General features: G+C 50.1%; 1 protein-coding gene across 1 annotated transcript; it reads left to right on the forward strand.

Moving 5' to 3' along the window:
• The first annotated feature begins 5,052 nt into the window (after positions 1-5,052).
• Positions 5,053-13,791, forward strand: HSD3B1 (hydroxy-delta-5-steroid dehydrogenase, 3 beta- and steroid delta-isomerase 1). The gene is made up of 5 exons (XM_077345901.1): positions 5,053-5,183; positions 8,169-8,295; positions 9,549-9,739; positions 11,251-11,415; positions 12,848-13,791. The coding sequence occupies exons 1-5, from the start codon at positions 5,111-5,113 to the stop codon at positions 13,660-13,662; spliced, it is 1,371 nt and encodes a 456-aa protein (XP_077202016.1). The 5' UTR covers positions 5,053-5,110; the 3' UTR covers positions 13,663-13,791.
• Positions 13,792-21,218: the final 7,427 nt, after the last annotated feature.

Consider the following 21,218-nt stretch of genomic DNA (forward strand, 5'->3'; position numbering starts at 1 on the left):
CCAGATGTTTTGCTTGCCTGTGCCCCGTTTCTAATAGATGATCAGGGGCTAAGCCAATTTTAAGAAGTTTGTTAATTATTTCTGTACACCAAGTGGGTTGTGGGTTAACTGACAAGAAAGAAGGAATAAGGCCTACAGGTTGAAGATGAATTTTTAGCCAATAGTTAATTATTGTTATCCATGCCCTGGTCTCTACTTTTGTCAACCCTGGCTCCTGCCGGAGAACTACATTGGCTGTACGCCTTGGAACATTAAAGAGGGCTCTTAGGAAACCTGCTTGAATTTTCTCTAAGGGAGCAAAATTGGAGTAAGGGCCTAATTGCGCAAGACCAATTTAAAATGTTGTCATTTTTTTAAAAAAACATTCAAACGTCAAAGCCAGGTGATGCTTTCGATTAATACCAGCCAAAATAGCCCAGCACACGTTTTCAAGTGCTTCAGAATTCGTCCACAGACTGGATGTTAGAAGGCAAAGAGAAATGGGGGCGTGGGAAGTCCCTGGGTCAGTGTGGCTTAGGGGTGCCAGGTCCCCACGGGTTGGGAATGGGGGGTGGAGTTGCCAGATGCAGAAACTCCTGGATATTGGGGAATAGAGACTGGGGAGGACTGGGACCTCAGGGGGAGTACAGTGCTGTCGATTCCACCCTCCAAAGGATCCATTTTCTCTAGGAGAACAGATCTCTGTAGTCTGGAGATGAGCTATGATTCTAGGGAATCTCCAGGCCCCACCTGGAGGCTGGCATCCCTGGTCTCTTGTCAGCTCGCTCTGTTCCGCTCAGGGGTTCTCTCTGAGATAAACGGATCGGTGCCCGGCCTCCCGGCAGCCTTCACACCCGGCCTTTCTTGGCATGCTGTCAATAACGGCTTCCTTGGCAAACAAACAGCATCCTAGATAAAACCAAGCAATAGCGCCATACCAGCCATGAAAGTAGATTTCAAGGATGGTCACTCAAGGTTAACAAGTCCTCTGCAGCTCCTTCTGCAAGGGACAGTACAGAGTTTATTCGGACTAAGAGAAGGCTGAAGCAAGTTGGAGTCCAGTGGCATCTTGCGACTATCAAAGTTTGTTGCAAGGGATAAGTTTTCTTGTGCACGCACACATCCTCAGATACAGTGAAATGGGAATTACCAGTCCGTAGAATCATGGAGTTGGAAGGGATCGCCAGGCTCATCTAGTGCAATCTTCTGCAGACCTAACAACACCAATCAGTTAAGGATCCCTGGCCCTAAAGAAATTCACTCAGCCTCAACCATTTATTTTACTCACCTCAGCCCTTTATCAGTTAGCTGCGATTTTATTGTCAATGAATTGTTTTTATGCACTTCTATATGTTTTATTGTTTTATCCAATCGGTTGTACAACGCCCCAAGACGGCAAAGTCCAAAAGGGGCACTATAAAAATCTTTAAACCGCCCGCGGCGCCCGGTTTAAAGAAGTAAGGGCTGGTGGGGAGGAGTTAGGGCGGGCTCTGTCCGGGATAAAACCTTGGAGGAGCGAATCAGGAGCCGTAAAGCGGCTCCTGATTCGCTCCTCCGAGTGTCAATCCTGGACCAAGGAGGCAATGGGGAGGCGCGCTTTGCGCACCTCCCCATTGCCTCCTTGGCCGCTGTTCCCTCCGCCTCGATGCGGGGAAAGGAGCAGGGCCCTGCTCCTTTCCACCCGCACACCCACCCAACTCTGCCTTCTCCCGGCCGCAGGAATGGCCACATCGCAGATGCGGCGAGGCTGCTCCAGCGCCCGGGAGAAGGCTGCCGCTAACTCGCCGTCGCCGTCGGGGCCCGCTGCCTTCTCGCCGCCACCACCGTGGCCCGCCGCCTTGGCCGCCACTCCCGTTATGCGCCATGTGGCCAGCTGCCTCAGGCCCACCCGCAACCAGCGTCCCTGCAGCTCCCGGCCCATGAGGACACGACGCCGCCGGAGACAGGTAGACCGTTTCCTCCCAATCCAGCGCCGGCCCCGCTTCTGCCTTTTGTCATCCGCTGGGGGGGGAGCATTAAGGCTTCTGCGGTCTCATGGACCCAGTCCAGACATACGCAGAAGCCTTTGGGAGTCGGGCCCAGGTACTATGGCATCTAGCGCCCATTTTATTTTCAATTAAAATGGGCTTTAAATCTAGTCCCTAAATAAATAAATGCAGAAAATTCACAACTGCCTACCCACCCATAGGGCCCCCAATTCCATGCTTAGATCATTCCTGCCCCACCCCCACCCCCAAAAGTCAGAATCCCTGGCCAGTATGGCTTGGATGAAATTCACCTCCCAGCTGTAAAGTGGCAATTGGCATTTCCCTGGGCATGCAAGAAAGGGTCACAAGAGCCAAGCACCAACACAATCCCTTCTGCCCACCCACTCACAAGCTGCCTAAATTCACAGACTTACTTCTAGCAAAGGGTGAGCAGTAATTTAATGTACAGCATCATGAAAATGTGTAACAGATTACAGAACCAAACAGGGATTAACAAGCTTAGTTTATAAAGTTACTATTTGCTTGGGTTCCATTCCAGGGGGAAAGACAGTGAATGAAATATCTAAGGAAATGTCCCTGCACAAGAACGTTTAGACCTTGGGCCATTCCGCATGACTTCAATGTAGCAGAAGGCTTGCAAATTGTAAATGCTACTAATTTGCAGTTCCGCAAGACGTCGCACACAATCTGCCACACTCCTGAAACAGTCCCGCAAAAAGTGATTCGTTGTAGCGCTTAAAGGGAAATCGGGAAAAGTGGATTCATCCTCCGAAAAGCGCTACACTCTTGCAAACAATATGCAACACTAGCAAAAAAGACCCGTGCGTTCCCATTGTTGCGGTTCCCATTGTTGCAAAGTCCCTCCCCCTGGCTCGCTCCTCCGAACTTCCAGCGAAGCGATCGCAATTTTTTCTTCTCGATCGCCATTTTTTTGTGGGACCAATTGGCAACATTGGTCCTCGTGCAGAAACACCCCTTGAATTAAACTTTGTTCGTCTTAAAGGTGCTACTAGACACAAATTTGGTTCTGCAGCTTCATACCAACACAGCTCTCCCCTGTAAACTATCTCTACCAATGTTTCCGTTTCATTGTGTCTGAAGAAGTGGACATGCACACAATGCCAGGAATCAAACTTTGTTGGTCTTCAAGGTGTCCCTGGACTCAGACTTTGCTCGGCTGCTTCGGACCAACATGGCTCCCCACTGGGATATATGTGAGATTGTGTTAAGGCCCAGGGGTTCCTGGCAGCGGCTCATGGTCATTGTAGTCCATGGACATCTGGAGAGCCACCGTTCAGTCACGCCTCTTTGGCTTTTGGAAACGACATCTGGTGGGTTCGTTTTAAAGCACTCCTATCAGTGGATTTCACCGACTGGCACAAGGTAAGTAAGTAAGGATAAATTTGGCAGGGGCACAGCCTCAGTTTGACCCCCATTCCCCTCCCGGGCCCCAAGATGACTGACCCTTAGAGTAGCAATCCCCAACCTGTGGGCGGCGGATTTACAAAACACTTCGGGTGTCATTGTCTTCCATCACTCCCAGATGGGACTATCTCGTTGCAGAGAAACAAGCTCAGGGTTCCCATTGATTTGTCATTGTCATGAGTTAAAATTTCCATGAAAATAAAATGTTCCTTATGTTCATTGTTGTGGCGCGTCTGTATCTTATTTTGAAGGGATGTTTAAACATTACCATAGCGATCAGAGAGCGCTAGGGCAGTGGTTGAGAGTAGAGGAGTAAATTACCCCCCCACCGGGCCTCAGTAAAATTGTCAAGCGTTGGTCCCCGGTGATAAAAAGGTTGGGGACCACTGCCTTAGAGAGAACAGGCATAAGGCAGATAATGGGACCCATAAGAAAAGGATAACGTGTCAATATTTTCATTTCGACCAAGTGGAATGAAAACAGTCACATTCATAGAACTGGAGGGAAGAAATGATAAAATAATGCCAGGAAAGGAGCACCCAAGAATGTCAACAAGTGCCCTGGCTCCAAGGCTGATCTGGGAGAAAGTTATCCACTGAAAGAGTTCTCAAAATGCAAGTAATCCCCAAACAATTCTTTGTTGCTGATGTTGAAGAAAAACCCAACTCCAACGGCGTTCCAAATAAAGAATTCTTAAATGTCTATTGTATTCTATTGTTGCTTTTATTCTGTTGTATTTGAGTCAAGCCCCTGATCTGGGGATTAGGGGCCTGTGCCTAGGAAGGACAGTGTGTGTGGAGGGAATCCATGACAATGAAATGGCACTCTAAGGCTTACATTTCTCCTGGACTCTATGGTGCCCTGTAGAGTCCACCTTTCAAAGCTGCCATTTTCTTCCGGGGAACTGATCTCAATTGTCTGGAGTGCAGTTGTAATTTTAAGAGAGCTCCAGGTCCTTCTTGGGAGGCTAAAGCACTGTTAATCCATATTTCTTATGTGGGAGAGCCACTGATAATCGGGTGTAAGCCTCAAGAGATATTAAAACTCCTTATAACTGGTATTTTGATGTTACATTTATAAATGCAAAAAAGAATCTCTACCAAGGGCCTGTTTCCCAGTCTCCGCAGAAGCAGCAGCACCCGCGAAATGGGCAGGATCAGAAGAAGAAGAAGAAGAAGAAGAAGAAGAAGAAGAAGAAGAAGAAGAAGAAGAAGAAGAAGAAGAAGAAGAAGAAGAGGAGGAGGAGGAGGAGGAGGAGGAGGAGTTTGTTTTTATACCCACTTTTCACTAAGTGAAGGAGTGTCAAAGCAGCTACCGTTCCCTTCCTCTTCCCACAACAGACACCCTGTGAGGCAAGTGAGGCTGAGAGAGCTCAGAGAGAACTGGGACTGGTTGGCGGTCCCCCAGCTGGCTACATGTGGAGAAGGAGTGGGGAATCAAACCTGGTTCTCCAGATTAGAGGCTGCCGCACTTAAACCCTCCTTTCCCCAAACCCTCCCTTCCACAGGCTCCACCCCCAGACCTCCGGGAACTGCTCTAGCCACACCCTCCTGGGCAGTGGCGAAGATAGGGGGACCAGGCCTTGGTAACGCTGCCGCTTGGGAATTCTTCCCACTTCCTATTGGCCAGGCCACCCCGTGATGCCACAATCGGCCCCGGCTGCTCCTGAAACAGTGGCCTGTCACGTGAGCTTCATCAAGCACCTGTGGCCTTCTGCCATGACAGCTTCTCTCAGACTGCCCCTGCATCGCGTCACTCCCCAGGCCGTGTCTGGAAGCCCGCCAGTGGCAGGTATCTTTTCTCGGAGCCCCTGTTGACAATTCTGTGCTGGCTTCCCTTCTCCTACACACAGACGATGCTTGCACAGGCTGGTTCATGTGGCGTTATCTGCTCTAGTGGCGGCTCCCCAGAATCCTGGGCAGAAATAAGTCTTTCCTGATGGCTACTGGCCAAGGTCCTACAAGGGAAGGGGGAAGGGGTGGAACTGGAGGTTCTGCCCCCTCTGAACCATGCGGGGGCTCTCCAAACAAAAGGTAGATTTCTGTTTCTATAGAGCAGGGGTCGTCAAACTGCGGCCCTCCAGATGTCCATGGACTACAATTCCCAGGAGCCCCCTGCCAGCATTCGCTGGCAGGGGGCTCCTGGGAATTGTAGTCCATGGACATCTGGAGGGCCGCAGTTTGACGACCCCTGCTATAGAGTGAGAAGAATAAGAGCCAGTTTTGCATTCCCCGCTTTTTACTTGAGGTTTACAAATGCCTTTCCCTTTCTCTCCCCACTCTGAGAAGTAGGTGGAGCTCTGAGAGAACAGCTCTAGGAGAACAATCATTAAGCGAACTGTGACCGGCCCAAGGTCACCCTGCCGGGTGCATGTGGAAGAGCGGGGAATCATACTAGGTTCTCCAGATTAGAGACTGCAGCTCTTAACCCCCTATGCCACGCTGGTTCTCAAACTCCTTTCCCCTCCTGTCCTCACAACAGACACCCTGTGATGTAGGTGAGGTTGAGAGATCCCTGAGAGAACTGGGGCTGGCCCAAGGTCACCCAGATGGCTGCATGTGGAAGAGTGGGGAATCAAACCAGGTTCTCTAGATTAGAGGCTACTGCTCTCAATGACAATACCACGCTGACACTCAAAAATATATCCTTTCCTATCCCCACAAAAGACACCCTGTGAGGCAGATGAGTCTGGGAGAGTTTGGAGAGAACTGTAACTGGCCCAAGGTCACCATGCTGGCTGCATGTGGAGGAGTGGAGAATCCAACCCTGTTCTCCAGTTTAGAGGCTGCATCTCTTAACATTTGTTTGTTTGGTTGTTTGTTTGTATACCATCTTCCCCGGAGACTTATACCATGCTGACTCTCAAGACACCTTTATCTTTCCTTGCAACCGACATCCTATGAGATAGGTGGATCTGAGAGGGCTCTGAGAGAACTGTGCCTGGCCCAAGACCACCTAGCAGGCTGCATGTGGAGGAGGAGAGGGGAATCCGACCCAGTTGTCCAGATTAGAGGTCACCACTCAACCACTTCACCAAGCCGGCTATTGAGCTCCCTTAAACATGTTTCACGACCCATGTTTCACACACACAGTTCCGCGTGCCAAGTCCCAGTATAAAGATTAACACACACTCTTCTACAGTTTGCCAGGACGACAGAGGTGGCTGGATGGAGTCACTGAAGCAGTGGGTGCAAACTTAAATGGACTCTGGGGAATGGTAGAGGACAGGAAGGCCCGGAGGATCATTGTCCATGGGGTCGCGATGGGTCAGACACGACTTCGCAGCTAACAACACAGTTTGCCAGTCTCTTATACAGGCTAGAAATGGTCTTGTTGGGTTTCAGAAATCCAATTCAGGATCGTCATTTGTACCATGTAAAAGAGGCAGACAAAGTACTTTTCCTTCTGAACAATTCTTCCCAGATATGCAATAACTCTTCACTCCTGCCTCAAACCCCCCCCCCCCCCAAAAAAAAAAGTTATAGTAGAGGAAGCTTCCCCGGAAGGACACGGGTTGGAGAACTGCGTGTCCCTGGCATGGCAAAAGCAACAGCAACACACAAGCAGGCCTTCAAGGTCTTTGGTTACGTTGGACATCCGTGACCCTTGAACTCGGCAGGGAGCCATCGCTCGGCTCCCCTCACAGCTAGTGCAGAAGGGCCAAGAGGGATTTATTTCCATTGGGGTCATAGCTGGCAGAAGTCAAGGCAGCCCCCCCCCCTCCAGCTTTTGGGGAAAGGAGAGTGAGCCATAAACAGTTAAAGAAGAAGAAGGGGGGGGTTTGTATCCCACTCAAAGCAGCTTACAAATTGCCTTCCCTTCCTCTTCCCACAACAGGCACCCTGTGAGGGAGGTGGGGCTGAGGGAGCTCTGACAGAACTGGGACGAGCCCAAGGTCACCCAGCTGGCTGCATGTGGAGGAGGAGGAGAGGGCAATCCAACCTGGTTCTGCAGATTAGAAGCCATTTCTCTTAACCATTACACCAAGCTGGCTCTCTCAAGTCCTTTCATACTCCTTACAACTTGCCCTAGGGTTTAGAACAGGGGTAGTCAAACTGTGGCCCTCCAGATGTCCATGGACTACAATTCCCATGAGCCCCTGCCAGCAAATGCTGGCAGGGGCTCATGGGAATTGTAGTCCATGGACATCTGGAGGGCTGCAGTTTGACTACCCCTGGTTTAGAAATTCCTGGATATTTGGCGGAGACTGGGGAAGGTGAGCTTTGGGCAGGGGAAAGGGATTTCAATATACAGCCCACCTTAAAATACAGCCATTTTCTCTAAGGGGTGGAATTTGGGAATGGGAGGGAACTCGGTGGAAATCTCATGCCACTCTGGAACTTGAACTTCTGCTCTTTGGTATATCATAGAGACCACGCTTCAAAGCTCCCCCTTCCTCCAGAGGAACAGATTGCTGTAGTCTGGAAATCAATTGTAATTCCGGGAAGACCCCAGGCCTTCCCTGGTGGCTGGCAAGCCCACCCATCTTCCAAAGTCCCCCCATCCCAGACTGCGTCCTGCGAGAGAAGTTCAGATTGGGGGGGGGGGGAAGGAAAAACAATGCGGGGAATGCTGACATTCTCTGGCTCCTCGGGAGTAAAACAAATGACCCTTCCAAAACAGGCACAAAGGCTAAAGTTGACGCAGGCTTCCATAAATGACCATTTCAAGGATGTTCTCCAAGAAGGGGGGGAAGGGAGGGAGGAGAGGAGAGGAGAGGAGAACATGTTGTTTTGGGGGGAGGGACTTCTGCCCTACTGGTCTCTTTTGTTCAAGAGAGAAGAAGGAGTGAGAGAGAGATAAACACCAAGAGGCACCTTCTCAGCAGGAGGAATTTTGGCCAAGGCCAGGAGCCGAAGAACAAGCAGCCGACCCTCCCTTTGCTTCTCCCGCCTCATCAGCTGTAAGACTCCATCAGTTTGGGTTTTACTGTTGCCTTATTCTGGAGTTCAATTCTTGGCCCCGGGAGAAGGGGTGGCATTCAGGGTAGGGCGGCCGACTGGACACTCAGAAGGTGGGTGGGGGGTCTCAGGAGGGTGTAAGGCCCACAGAGTTGCCCCTCGAAGGCAGCCACTTTCTCCAGGGGAACTAATCTCTGGAGCCTGGAGATGAGTGGTAATTTGGGGAGATCTCCGGGCCCCACCTGTGGGTTGGCACACCTGTCTCAACAGTGTTAGTAGTAGTAAATACCAACATTCCGCAGGGCCGGTAAGACGGAGCTCTTCCGCCAGGTCTGTGGTTGAGGCCGGGGCATGGAAGATCGTAGGGCCCTCTGGAAGACACCACCACCTGGTCTGTAGATCAGGAGTGCCGTGATGCAGTCATTCCGTCTGGGGAAAGGGACGAGAATTTTTTACCGCCAAGTGGAACAGGCTTCCTTGGGAGGTGGTGGGTTCTCCATCTTTGGAAGTTTTTTAACAGTTAAAGTTTTTTAACTGGATAGCCATCTGACGGAGAGGCTGATTCTATGAAGATTCAAGGGGGTGGGGCAGGTTACAGTGGATGAACGATGGGGTTGTGGGTGTCCTGCATAGTGCAGGGGGTTAGACTAGATGACCCAGGAGGTCCCTTCCAACTCTATGATTCTTTGATTCTAAGTTTTTTGCGCTGTAATGTAATGGGACATTGCGTTTTTTATGTGAGGGTTTTTTTTTAGTGATGTGACCTGCCACGAGATGGGCGGCGGGATATAAATTTAATAAATAAATAAATAATTTAATAATAATTTTATTTTTCTTCCCTGCCTTTCCCACAAGACTCAGGGTGGGTGACATCAGTCATAAATACATTAAAATGTGAGAACCATTATTGACATTCATTACTCGAACATTAAATCAATTGATTGATCTACGTTAATTTCATGTTAATTACCTCACAATTGTGGCCAGTTTGGGGCCACGAGGAGAGGAGGGCCAATTGGTGCACTGCAGAGAGAGGGGGGCTCACCTCATCCCCATCTGTTAGCAGCGCTGGAGGTAACCCACATCCTGTTCCTGGGCTTAAGCCCCTGAAGAGCATGGGGGACTCCCCCCCCAGTCATGGCAGCAGTGCATCATGGGAACTCTCTCAGGGGGGCGACAGCTGTGCCTGAGACTCCCCCTGTCCCTCCTTAGATACCCACATTGGTCTCTTCTCCTTTCTCTTTGCTCCGCTAAGGACCGGGCTTCCCTCGCAGAACTGCAGCTCGGCTGCCATGTCCCTGGCTGGCATGTCGTGCCTGGTGACAGGAGCAGGTGGTTTTCTGGGACAAATTATCGTTTGTCAGTTGCTGGAGGAAGGCGAGAAGCTGGTCGAGGTCCGCGCCTTGGACAAAGCTTTCAGCACGGAGACCCTCCAGCGCTTTTCAGGTACGTGAACATCCTGGGGTCCTCTTTGGAAAGGGGAAAAAGAGCTCTGGGCCCCAGAGTTCTCATGGTTCAAAAGCTAGGCCGTCCCCATCGGCTTGCATCTCCCATCTCACAAAAACAGCACCGTTCTGGCAGGATGAACTTGTGCCTGGGCCATATCACTTCTGGGTGCAGATAGGGGCTCCTATGATTGCTTTTAAAAAAAGAACACCCTGCATGTAGAAAAGTAGCAGAGAACCTTCTCCCTGAGGAGTGTGATTTCTGCTGGTAGGTATTTGGCTTCTTTTTCAGTATGGAGGAATGTTTGATCCAAGGAAGTTTCCACAGGCAGGCTGAAGGGGTATAGCACCCGAGCCCTTCCAACAAGGGCAGCTAGGATGGTCAGAGAAGGGTGACAAAGCCAGGCCTTACGTGGAGAGGCTGAGAGAGTAGAGGTGTAGCTTGGAGAAGAGGAGGGCAAAAGGTGATAGGATAGAATAGCTGTGTTGAACTACGTGAAAGGTAGACGTGTTGAAGAGGGGGCCAAATTGTTTACTGCATCTTTAGAGACAAGGGCTGATTCTGCACTTACGTACTTTGTTTATTGCATTGTGGATCCTGCTGAATTCAGATCAATTTGAACTCGGGTCTTCCTCTATCCCCACCCCCATTGAAACAGAGAGTGTTCTGTACGTGGTTAGGGAAGCTTAGAAGGGGGAGGGGCAAGCAGGAGCCTCTTTCTTTTCTTGAAGGGGGGGGAGAGAGGATTGGAGACAGCAGAGGAGGGGGAATAAATCCAAGAGGCAAATCTCTGCCGAGAGAAGTTAAGGCTTCTGGGGCTTCTATCGAGAGAAGTTAGGGCCTCCCCTTTAAGGGAAGCCTTGCAACCTGGGAACAACGAAGTTTTTGAACTGATGCCCTGGCCAATCAGGGCTTTTCAGCGTTAGAGGCTCAGCAGCTAGTTATTTCAGGGAAAGTAGGTATAGTAGGTATAATGGACTCCGGGGAATGGTAGAGGACAGGAAGGCCTGGAGGATCATTGTCCATGGGGTCGCGATGGGTCGGACACGACTTCGCACATAACAACAGGTATACTTACCAATAGAGGTTTTTCAAATATCAAGTGTAATATCCAATCCAGGATATCGCGGGAGAAAGGTAGGGTCACTGCAGATCAATCATGCTTGTTGCAGAGGCAAAATCATACAAGTACCCCTTCAATTGAAGTTTAGTTTGTTGGGTTCAGATAGGGAGGCCAAGATTCAGATGTCACTTCAGGCCTCAGTCTTAGCCTTTGTGGAACAGCTCTGTCTTGCAGGCCCTGCAGAATGGTTCAAGGTCCCACAAGGCCCTGATCTCCACCAGGCCGCGGCCAGGATTGAAAAGGCCCTGGCCTTGGGCGAGGCCAGTTTATTCTCCTTGGGGCTCGGGATGCTTAGCCAATTTTACTCATTAGATCTGAAAGGTCTTGGGGGACATCATGGCTTGCTCTGCACCAGACCCTTGGCAAATGGCTGATCTCATCCTTTCAGAGCTGAAGAGTACAACTCTCCTGACAATCCTGAATGGGGACATCCAGGACACGTCGTTTCTTCGGAAAGCCGTCCAAGGGATCTCGCTCGTCATCCATTCCGCTTGTGTCATCGACATCTTGGGCCTGGTTGAGCGGCAGGTGTTGTGGGACATCAATGTGGCAGGTGAGCTCAGGGGCGGGTTTGCATGTTGGAGATGCTCTAGAGCAGGGGTAGTCAACCTGTGGTCCTCCAGATGTCCATGGACTACAATTCCCATGAGCCCCTGCCAGCATTCGCTGGCAGGGGCTCATGGGAATTGTAGTCCATGGACATCTGGAGGACCACAGGTTGACTACCCCTGCTCTAGAGGGATTTATGCAACTAGCTCAGGTGGCCCAGGCTAGTCCAATCTCAGCAGGTGTCAGAAGCTAAGCAGGGTTGATTTCTATTTGGATGGGAGACCAACAAGGAAGTTTAGGCAGAGTTTTGGCATGCAGAGAGAGCAGAGCACCTGGCAGCTTAAAAGAACAAGATAGTTTTATTTGGAAGAGAAACAACTATGTATAGAAAGAGAGAGAGAGACTTAATTATCTGGCTCGCTGCTTTCATTCTGTCTGCTCTGCTGCTGTCCTGGAGACAAGCAGGGAGGTAATATGTGCAAAAAGCAGGAAGTCTCCTGTTGAGCCAGTCAGGACACTGGAGAAGATGACTGGAAGATAATTAGGAAGTTCCTATCCTATTTAGACTAAATATCCATTTCCATCGATGTCCCCTACAGTAGCGATCCCCAACCTGTGGGCCGTGGACCACATGTGGTCCTTCGACTAATTGGAGGTGGGCCCCGAAGGATGCCTTTCCCCCCCCCCGGCCCTTTACTTCATCCCTCCCAGCCCTCTACAACACACTTCATTGTTGTGGCGTGTCTGTATCTTATTTTGAAGGGAGGTTTAAACATTACCATAGCGATCAGAGAGCGTTAGGGCAGTGGTTGAGAGTAGAGGAGTAAACTACCCCCCCCCCACCGGGCCTCAGTAAAAGGCGTTGAGTGGTCCCCGGTGATAAAAAGGTTAGGGACCACTGCCCTACAGCTGTAGTCACCAACCTTTTTATCACCGGGGACCACTCAACGCCTTTTACTGAGGCCCGGTGGGGGGGGGGTAGTTTACTCCTCTACTCTCAACCACTGCCCTAACGCTCTCTGATCGCTATGGTAATGTTTAAACCTCCCTTCAAAGTAAGATACAGACATGCCACAACAATGAACATAAGGAACATTTTATTTTCATGGAAATTTTAACTCATGACAATGTCAAATCAATGGGAACCCTGAGCTTGTTTCTCTGCAACGACATAGTCCCATCTGGGAGTGATGGGAGACAATGACACCCGAAGTGTGTTGTAAAGGGCCGGGGGGGGGGGATGAAGTAAAGGGCCGGGGGGGGGGGGGAGGCGTCTTTTGCGGCCCACCTCCAATTAGTCGACGGACCACATGTGGTCTGCAGCCCACAGGTTGGGATCGCTGCCTTAGACAATCCAACCAGCAGTGTTCTTCCACAATCACCCTTCCGTGTAATAACTTTTTATCCTCACCCTCTGGCTTTCCCTTTCTGGAAAGGCACGCAACTGTTGCTAGAAATGTGCCTCCTCCACGATGTCAAATATTTCATCTACACCAGTAGCCTGGAAGTGACAGGTCCGAACCGCAACGGCGACCCTATGTGCAACGGTGACGAAGACTCGGTCTACCAAGTCACCGATGGGTTCCCGTACGCCGAAACGAAGCGAGAAGCGGAAAAATCGGTGCTGGAGCTCGACGGCCTGCCTCTGAAGGACGGCAGCAGTTTTATGACCTGTGCTTTGAGATCCATGTATATCTTTGGAGAAGGCAGTCCGTTCCTGCTGAAGCACATTGACGAAGCCATCTTGAACCACAAAGTCTTCTTGAGGATCTCCAGAAAGGAGGCCCTCGTCAACCCGGTCTACGTGGGGAACGTTGCCTGGGCCCATATCCAAGTGGCGAAAGCCATGAGGAACCCAGAGAAGGTCAAGAAGATCCGAGGACAGTTCTATTACATCTCAGATGACTCTCCTCATTTAAGCTACGCAGACTTCAACCACGAGCTGGGGAAGGAGCTGGGGTTTGGGGTGGAGCCCAGGCTAGGGATGCCCCTCACGATGCTTTACTGGTACGCCATGCTGTTGGAGCTCGTGAGCTTCTTGCTCCGGCCTTTCGTCAGGTACGTCCCGGTCGTCAACCGTCACCTGTTGACTTTGCTGAACACCCCGTTCACCTTTTCGTTCAAGAAGGCTCAAAGGGATTTTGGCTACGCCCCTCGCTACACTTGGGAAGAAGCCAAGCGGCGCACCAGCCAGTGGATTGCCGAGGTGACCCCATTGAGGACAGCCTACCTGAAGAGCAAGAAAGTCTAAAGCAGGACTCTGCGGTGACAGGGTGAGCAGACTAGAGGGAGCCAGTCAATGGACAATAAAGAGAGCCTGGACTGGGCATAGTGGGAGGCCAGTGGGCCAAAATACCAGAATAAACTTTAAAGAAACTCCCATGTTGCTTCTCTGTGCATTGGATGGGTCAGATGTTAATGAGACACTCACAAACCTTCCAGCTTGACTCATAGAATGGAAAGTGTCCCAGAGGCCATCTAGGTGTCCCAGAGGCCAGCCATGATCAGGGGGTCAGTTGTGGCGAGGGGAAGGTGATTGTAAGCCCCTCTGAGACACATGGGGAAACTGCATTGTTTGGGGTTGTCACAGTTCTCCCAGAGCATTCAGGCCCACCTACCTCACAGGGTGCCTTTTGTGGGAAGAGGAAGGGAAGGCGATTGCAAGCTTCTTTGAGACTCCGGGTAGTGCAAATCAGGGTATTATAAAAACAACTTTTCTTCTTCTTCCAAAATACAAGGGAAAAGAAGGCTGTTCATGGGAGGTCATCTTCATTGATTAAAAAACTGGAGGAAGAGGAGGGTTGTCCCTAGAAACCTTGAGGGTGGAGCCATGAGTGGGTGGGATTTGGGGCAGGGAGGGACCTCAGTGGAGAATCATGCTATGGAGCCCACCCTCTAAAGCAGCCATTTCTTCCTGGGGAGCAGATCTCCGTCACCTGAAGATGAGCTGTAGAACCAGGGCACCCCCACATCCAACCTGGGGAGGACCATTACTTAGAAGGAGCCTTAGAGAGGGAACAATTGGACAGTCTAACACTTATGGAGTCACAGACCCATGAAGAACAACAGCAGAGCCAATGAGCTGGAGGGATGGACGTGTCCTTGAAGGGCTAAGTGGGCTGCTGAATTTTCGCACTCCTCCAACAGACTTTCTTGTCCTTCTTGTGATGGGGCTACATCCTGAGGAGGGAAGAAAGGGCTGGGTTCTGGCTTGCTGTTCTGTGGACCCAGTGGCTTTCCTGAGGGCTTGCTGTGATGCTGCCCAATCCGAATCAGTTCATTACCATCTGAGCAGTCGGCGCATTAACTGCACATTGACAACGCACACAAAAGCACATTCTGAGACAGTGGGCAGGTCTGTCGGGTCACATTCTTCTGCCCAGGAAACCCCAATGACAAGACTCTTATTGCCTGCTGAGTCCTTTTGAAATATTCCCAAGTAGCCCACGCAGAATTAGCCAGTACAAGGGTTAAAAAAATTGGAAAATGGAAAATCATTTTTTGAATGAAGTTTTTATTTAAAGGGTAAGGAAGGTTAACATCATAAAAGCAAATAAAAAAACTGGTACACATGCTCAGCAGGTTGGGTTGAGCTCTAAAATGGCATCTAACACATCCTTATCCATGGTTCCTCTATATATTTGTGAAACAGCCTGGGGGTGGAACATGTCTGGCTGTCCAAGTTGGAATAGGGCTAATCAGGGTGCAGCCAGCAACGCCCCTACAGCTCCCTCCCTCCCTGGATGTTAGCCATGTTCCTCTCAGATGTGCCAGAGACAGAGAGAGACACACAGCCCTCATTCCCTCCTATTGCTCCAGCTGTGAGGGAGGCAGAGAGACACAGAGAGAGCTGCCCCAAGCTGCTGACTAGTCCTGCTTCCCTCCTAAGAATGAGCCCTAATTACCTGCTATGGCTCCTGCTGCCACAGAGAGACACAGAGAGAGCCGCCCCTGCTACGACAGAAAGAGAGACAGACAGACCACCCCTAATTACCTGCTATGCCTCCTGCTGCGAGGCACACCGAGAGACAGGCAGCCAGAGGGAGAGGGAGAGGGAGAGATAGAGAGCCACAGAAAGAGATCTGCACCTCCCGGTGTCCCCTGGGTCCTAGCACTCATTTCATTCCTGGTTGCAATGGGCTTTCTTGCTAGTATATATATATATAATATATAAAAGGTCAATACATTAATGTGATATACTGTGCAAAAGAATGAGAATTCTTTCTTCCAGATACGAAAAAAGGAGAAATGCTTCCAAAAACAGCATTTGAAATCGACCCTATAACACAGCTCATTTTCTGCTGGCTGAATAAGGACACAAGATGTATTTTTCCAAACACCTCTCACCTACGGGACTTTGAACCATCTCCATGCTTTAGCACCACATGTAGTTAAGAGCGACAGCTTCTAATCTGGAGAACTGGGTTTGATCCCCCATTTCTCCTCCAAGTGGTCAGCTGGGTGACCTTGGGCCAGCTCATTTCTCTCAGCTTCACCTACCTTGCAGGGTGTCTGTGGTGGGAAGAGGAAGGGAAAGGGTAGGCAATCGTAACCCTCTCTTGAGATTCATGAGGCCTACTGGGTGACCTTGGGCCAATCCCAGTTTTCTCAGAGCTCTCAGCCTCCCCTACCTCACTAGGTGTCTGTTGTGGAGAGATGACAGGAAGGCGATTCTACGCTGCTTTGAACAGTAAGAAAACAGGGTACAAAAAACCAGCTCTTCTTCCAGAATCCAGATTCCTGTGTTTGTGTAGCTTCTGTCCTACCATCCACAGTTCACAAGCTACATTTCTGGTTTGTGTACCACAGCAAGTGTGCTCATGCATCTCGAAAAACCTGTGTACATGCTTCTGGACACTCTGAGTCCCAGGATGGGCATTTATGACTCGATGGGCTTTTCTGCATTCTCTTTTTACCCATTTGTAAGTTCCTGTTTCTTCTGGGGTAGAGAGGGGGGTTTGTTCTGCATTTTGCTCCCACTAACGGCCAACTCGATACTACACAGGTTTACACCCAGCATCAAAAGCTACAGTTTAAATCAGCAGGGAGATATGTCGGAAATAAAACAGCATTTATTGACCATAATTCACAAGTTTGCTGGAAGTGGGGGGTCACACCTAGCGTGCATACCAGGCCCTCTCTGGTTTTAATTCACAAAGCTACTGCCAGTGCTGGCTACGAGCAATACTTTCAAGTTTTCCTTCGGCTCCTTATCATTTATTAACTCTTACAGGGCAGGGAAGTAGTCCTGCCCCTGTTCCTTACCCAATATGAAGCCTGTGGTCATGCTGCACAAAATGGGTCTTATACCTGAAGCCCTTCTCACACTCAGTGGACTTACAGGGCTTTTCTCCCATGTGGGTCTTCCGATGCCTGGTGAGATATGAACTTTGTATGAAGCCCTTCCCATGCTTGACATAGACATAAGGCTTTTCCCTGGTGTGGGTTCTCTGGTGCTGGGCGAGCATTGAGAAATCGCCAACATGCTTCCTGCACTCACCACACGCAAAGGGCCACTCCCCCGTGTGTATCCCTAGGTGGGTGACAAGGTGTAAGTTCTAGCTGAGCGTCAACTAAAGCTCTTGCAACGGGCTGTGCATTTATAAGAGATCTCCAGAGGGGGTTTGAGGATTGGGTTTTGAGGGATGCTCTCCCCACATTCCCTGTGGCTGAAAGTTCCCACTGGTGAGGGAATCCCGGGGGGTGGGGCAATGACTTTGGATGAAAAGATCCATTCTGCTGCTGGCGGCCACAAGGGACTTCTGCTTGCTGGTCTGCAAAGGTTTCTCTCTCCAGGGGAGCATTTGCTTCGGCCTCCCCCAGTTTCACACAACTAGTATATGGCTTGCTAGAGGCTTTTCCGGCTGTTTTGCATAGGAAAACCCACCTGTGAAGGATTGGAAGATCCGCTGAAAGTGCATTATTCAATGTGTACCCCCAAGTCCCCCCCACAAAAAACCTTTCCTTTTCCTCACCACTTAAATAGCCCCCCTAAATGCTTCCTGTTAATTCCAGAGAGGCAGCCCAGGTAGCCGGCCCGACTCAGGAATCTTCTGGGCGGATAACCCAATGTAGAACGAAGGCAATTGCCTTTTCAGCTTCTTAAAAGACCAGCTGCACAGATTTAAATTGTGTGATCTGACTGGAGGCTTAGTGGGAAAGGCAGGTCTTTAAGGTGCTCCCTTATTAGGCTTTTCTCTTATTTGAAAGACTTGCCAGCTTTTTATATATCAAACATTGAGCAGGGGGTTGGACTAGATGGCCTGTATGCCCCCTTCCAACTCTATGATTCTATGATTAAAAACATTTTTAAATGTCCCTAATTCAAGAAGAGCAATCGAATAATTAAATATATGCCTGGCCTCGACCAGGGCCAGGGCTTTATCAGCCCTGGCTCCAACCTGGTGGAATGACCTCCCGGAAAAGTTAAGGGCCCTGTTGTTGTCAGCTTTCCGCAGGGCCTGCAAGACGGAGCTCTTCTGCAAGGCATACGGTTGAGGCCAGAGCGGTACCCCAGCATTGCCATCTGAGGATCTCTAAGTTAAGGCCAGCTAAGTTCCTCGCTCCCAGGTAGAGACAGAGTCTGACCCATGCTGAATGGGGGATTTTTTTTACTGTCCGCCATCTTGTTATGTTATTATTCTATTCTATTATGTTTTAAGGGGTATTTGGGGGGATTTTATTGTATTTTACTGATCTTGTACACTGCTGCGAGACATTTGAGAGTGGTGGTATCTGTATACCGCACTTTGTGGTATAAATAGAAGAGTAAGGGGGGTTGGGGTGGGCCAAGTCCAGGATCGAAATCCCGGATTGGCCCCTTGCACCCCAACTGACAAGCGGAGGGGCCAATCGGAAGGCGCTTCGCGACTTCCGATTGGCCCCTCTGCCATTCCCCACTGGGACGCGCCAGGTAGGCTGCCGCCAATAGGAGGCTTTGGTGCAGGCCTCGTGGCGGGCTTGCTCTGAGGCCTGCGCTGAAGCAGGCCATTCACCGTGGAGGGGGGGCGGCCGGGGGAGACTTCGGCGCGGCCCACCATGTCAGAGATCCCTGCTCTAAGCATTATGTCCTGCTGGGCTGCAATAAAGGTAAGTGGGAGGGGGGAAGATCTGATGCAAGGAAACGTTTATTATTTTATTTTGGTGTTTTTAGCCCGCCCTTCCCTAGAGGCTTGGGGCACGTTACAAGAGAGTTAAAAATCAAAGTAGTTCATAAAATTACCATGAAATCCTACTTAGAACTTTATCATTAAAACACATTCTCCATTATTTTTTTACCACGGAGAAACCCCTGAGACGTTCTTCAGGTTTCAAGAAATGCCAGAAGTGGTGCGATCGGGCAGAATATGATTGAAAAGCATAGCTGTGAACCCGCCCACCTCAGGCCCCTCCTCTCCCCACGTCCTCCAGGCCCATCATTGGCCGTTTGGGGGAGGGCGAGCAGGCTGACATGACCCTATATGGCGGTGGTTTTCAACTTTTCTAATGCCGCGACCCTTTAATACAGTTCCTCATGTTGTGGTGATCCCCACCATAAAATTATGCAAGTGCTCTTTCACAGAAATTAAACGGAAACTGACCCATGGCGTGAAGATCCATGGTTCATGATTGGATATAAATTGGTTTTTTTCCCTGGGTTTTCTCAGTTCAGTTCTGCCTCTTGTCCCACCATGCCGATCTTTTCCGCTGCTCCAGGCAGACGAATGCTCCATCTTGATCTACCCCGCAAGCCTGTTGTGTGGATGGCGGACCCAATGTCCAAGCTGCTTGCTCTGCTGCGACCCCTGTGAAAGGGTCGTTAGACCCCCAAAGGGGTCCCGACCCCTAGGTTGAGAACCACTGCTATATGGTCATAGGTAAAGGTATCCCCTTGCACGCACCAGGTCACGTCTGACCCTTGGGGTGACACCCTCCAGCGTTTTCATGGCAGACTCAATATAGGGTGGTTTTGCCAGTGCCTTCCCCAGTCATGACCGTTTACCCCCCAGCAAGCAAGCTGGGTACTCATTTTACCGACCTCGGAAGGATGGAAGGCTGAGTCAACCTTGAGCCGGCTGCTGGGATCGAACTCCCAGCCTCATGGGCAAAGCTTTCAGACAGCTGCCTTACCATTCTGCACCACATGGTCATATCACTTGATAAAAACGTTTAACGATTTTAAAATACATATTAAAAATATTAACTCCCACCCATTCGGGAAACCCTTCCAGGGCCCTCAAGAAACACCAGGATTTCACAAAACCCTGCTGTAGATTAATGACATCTATCCCAGTTGCTTCTTAGAGTATCTCTGCTCCATTCTCACACGCATGCAAAGAGGCAGCCGGGCGGATCAGGACGTAACAAATCGTTTTCTTTTAAAGACATTCTTTATTTTTATATACAATATTCTTTCTTTTTTTTCTTTTAAACTTTTAAAAATTACATATGCAGGATGGCCAGCTCAGACAGAGCTCAGACAGATGCTTCTCAGTCTACAAGGCTGACCTCTTGCCCTTTTCACGTATTCGGAAGGGGGAAAAAATTGGAATTTTAGGAAAGTGCCTAGAGGCCAGACACAACAGGTCAACACCCCCCCCCCCAGCCCCGGATGAAGAACATTTAAAAGACGGATCGACTAAAGTCCAGGGGTAGTCAAACTGCGGCCCTCCAGATGTCCATGGACTGCAATTCCCAGAAGCCCCTGCCAGCATTCGCTGGCAGGGGCTTCTGGGAATTGTAGTCCAAGGACATCTGGAGGGCCGCAGTTTGACTACCCCTGGACTAAACCAGCAGAGTGACACACACACACCCTGCCCCCCAGGCTAAGTGTTCTCGGTTACCCCACCGCTTGATACCTCAAGATGCAATTAGGAGCCAGGTCCCCTCCTCAAATCAATTGGTTATGCCAGTCCAGCACACACAGGGTTAAAAACATCTTTTTTACCAGCACCGATTCAAGAGCACTAAAACAATTGCCCTGTGGGTCTTTATAGCTCCGGACCCAGCTATAGGATTCGTGCCCACAAAGAGCCCCGGGCCAGATGCCTCTGAGGGGTAAAATGGGGCTCAACCCACTGTCTGCAATTGCTGTTTCAAGGACATGGTTAACTAGGCCTGGGAAAGGCAGATAAACAGGCTGGCCTTCTTAAAGCTGGAACGGCAATCCCAAAAAGCGTGCATGCCTGAGCAGAAGCGGGAAGCAAAACTCAAGCGGGGCTCGCTGGAACCCAGGCTTCTCTTGGAGGGGTCGTGTCCAAGATCTTTATGGCTTTTAAATGTGTAAAAAAGCTGCCAGAAGGGTGTGCGCACGTGCGTGCATTATTTCAACTGGCTATGTATTTTTAATGTCTAAGTAGGGCAGGGATGGCCAAACTGTTCTTCTCCAGATGTCCATGGACTACAATGGCCATGAGCCCGCGCCAGCCTAGACAATTGGCAGGGGCTCATGGGAATTGTGGTCCACGGACATCTGGAGAAGCTGCAGTTTGGCCACCCTTGAAGTAGGACGTCCCTTTTAAGGCCTTAAGCTTCTATATGTCCACCTCTTCTCACTGGACAGTCAAGAATGACATTTAAAAAAAATAATAAAGGTCCCAGGGTATCAGCTGATTTAAGAAAGAAAAACTTTTAGTGGCATGCTTTAACACAGGGGTAGTCAAACTGCGGCCCTCCAGATGTCCATGGACTACAATTCCCAGGAGCCCCTGCCAGCGAATGCTGGCAGGGGCTCCTGGGAATTGTAGTCCATGGAAATCTGGAGGGCCGCAGTTTGACTACCCCTGCTTTAACAGAATGAGCCAAGAGAGAATTTGTTGTCGGCTGACA

This window comes from Paroedura picta, chromosome 7 (genome assembly GCF_049243985.1).
Source record: "Paroedura picta isolate Pp20150507F chromosome 7, Ppicta_v3.0, whole genome shotgun sequence".
NCBI classification, from domain to species: domain Eukaryota; kingdom Metazoa; phylum Chordata; class Lepidosauria; order Squamata; family Gekkonidae; genus Paroedura; species Paroedura picta.

What these genes read in the sequence shown, in the direction of transcription:
- HSD3B1 (XM_077345901.1), top strand. Translation starts at nt 5,111, where the DNA reads ATGACAGCTTCTCTCAGACTGCCCCTGCATCGCGTCACTCCCCAGGCC. An exon ending in TGGAAGCCCGCCAGTGGCAG is followed by an intron (nt 5,184 to 8,168) that starts GTATCTTTTCTC and finishes CTTTTGTTCAAG; the next exon opens with AGAGAAGAAGGAGTGAGAGA. An exon ending in CTTCTCCCGCCTCATCAGCT is followed by an intron (nt 8,296 to 9,548) that starts GTAAGACTCCAT and finishes TGCTCCGCTAAG; the next exon opens with GACCGGGCTTCCCTCGCAGA.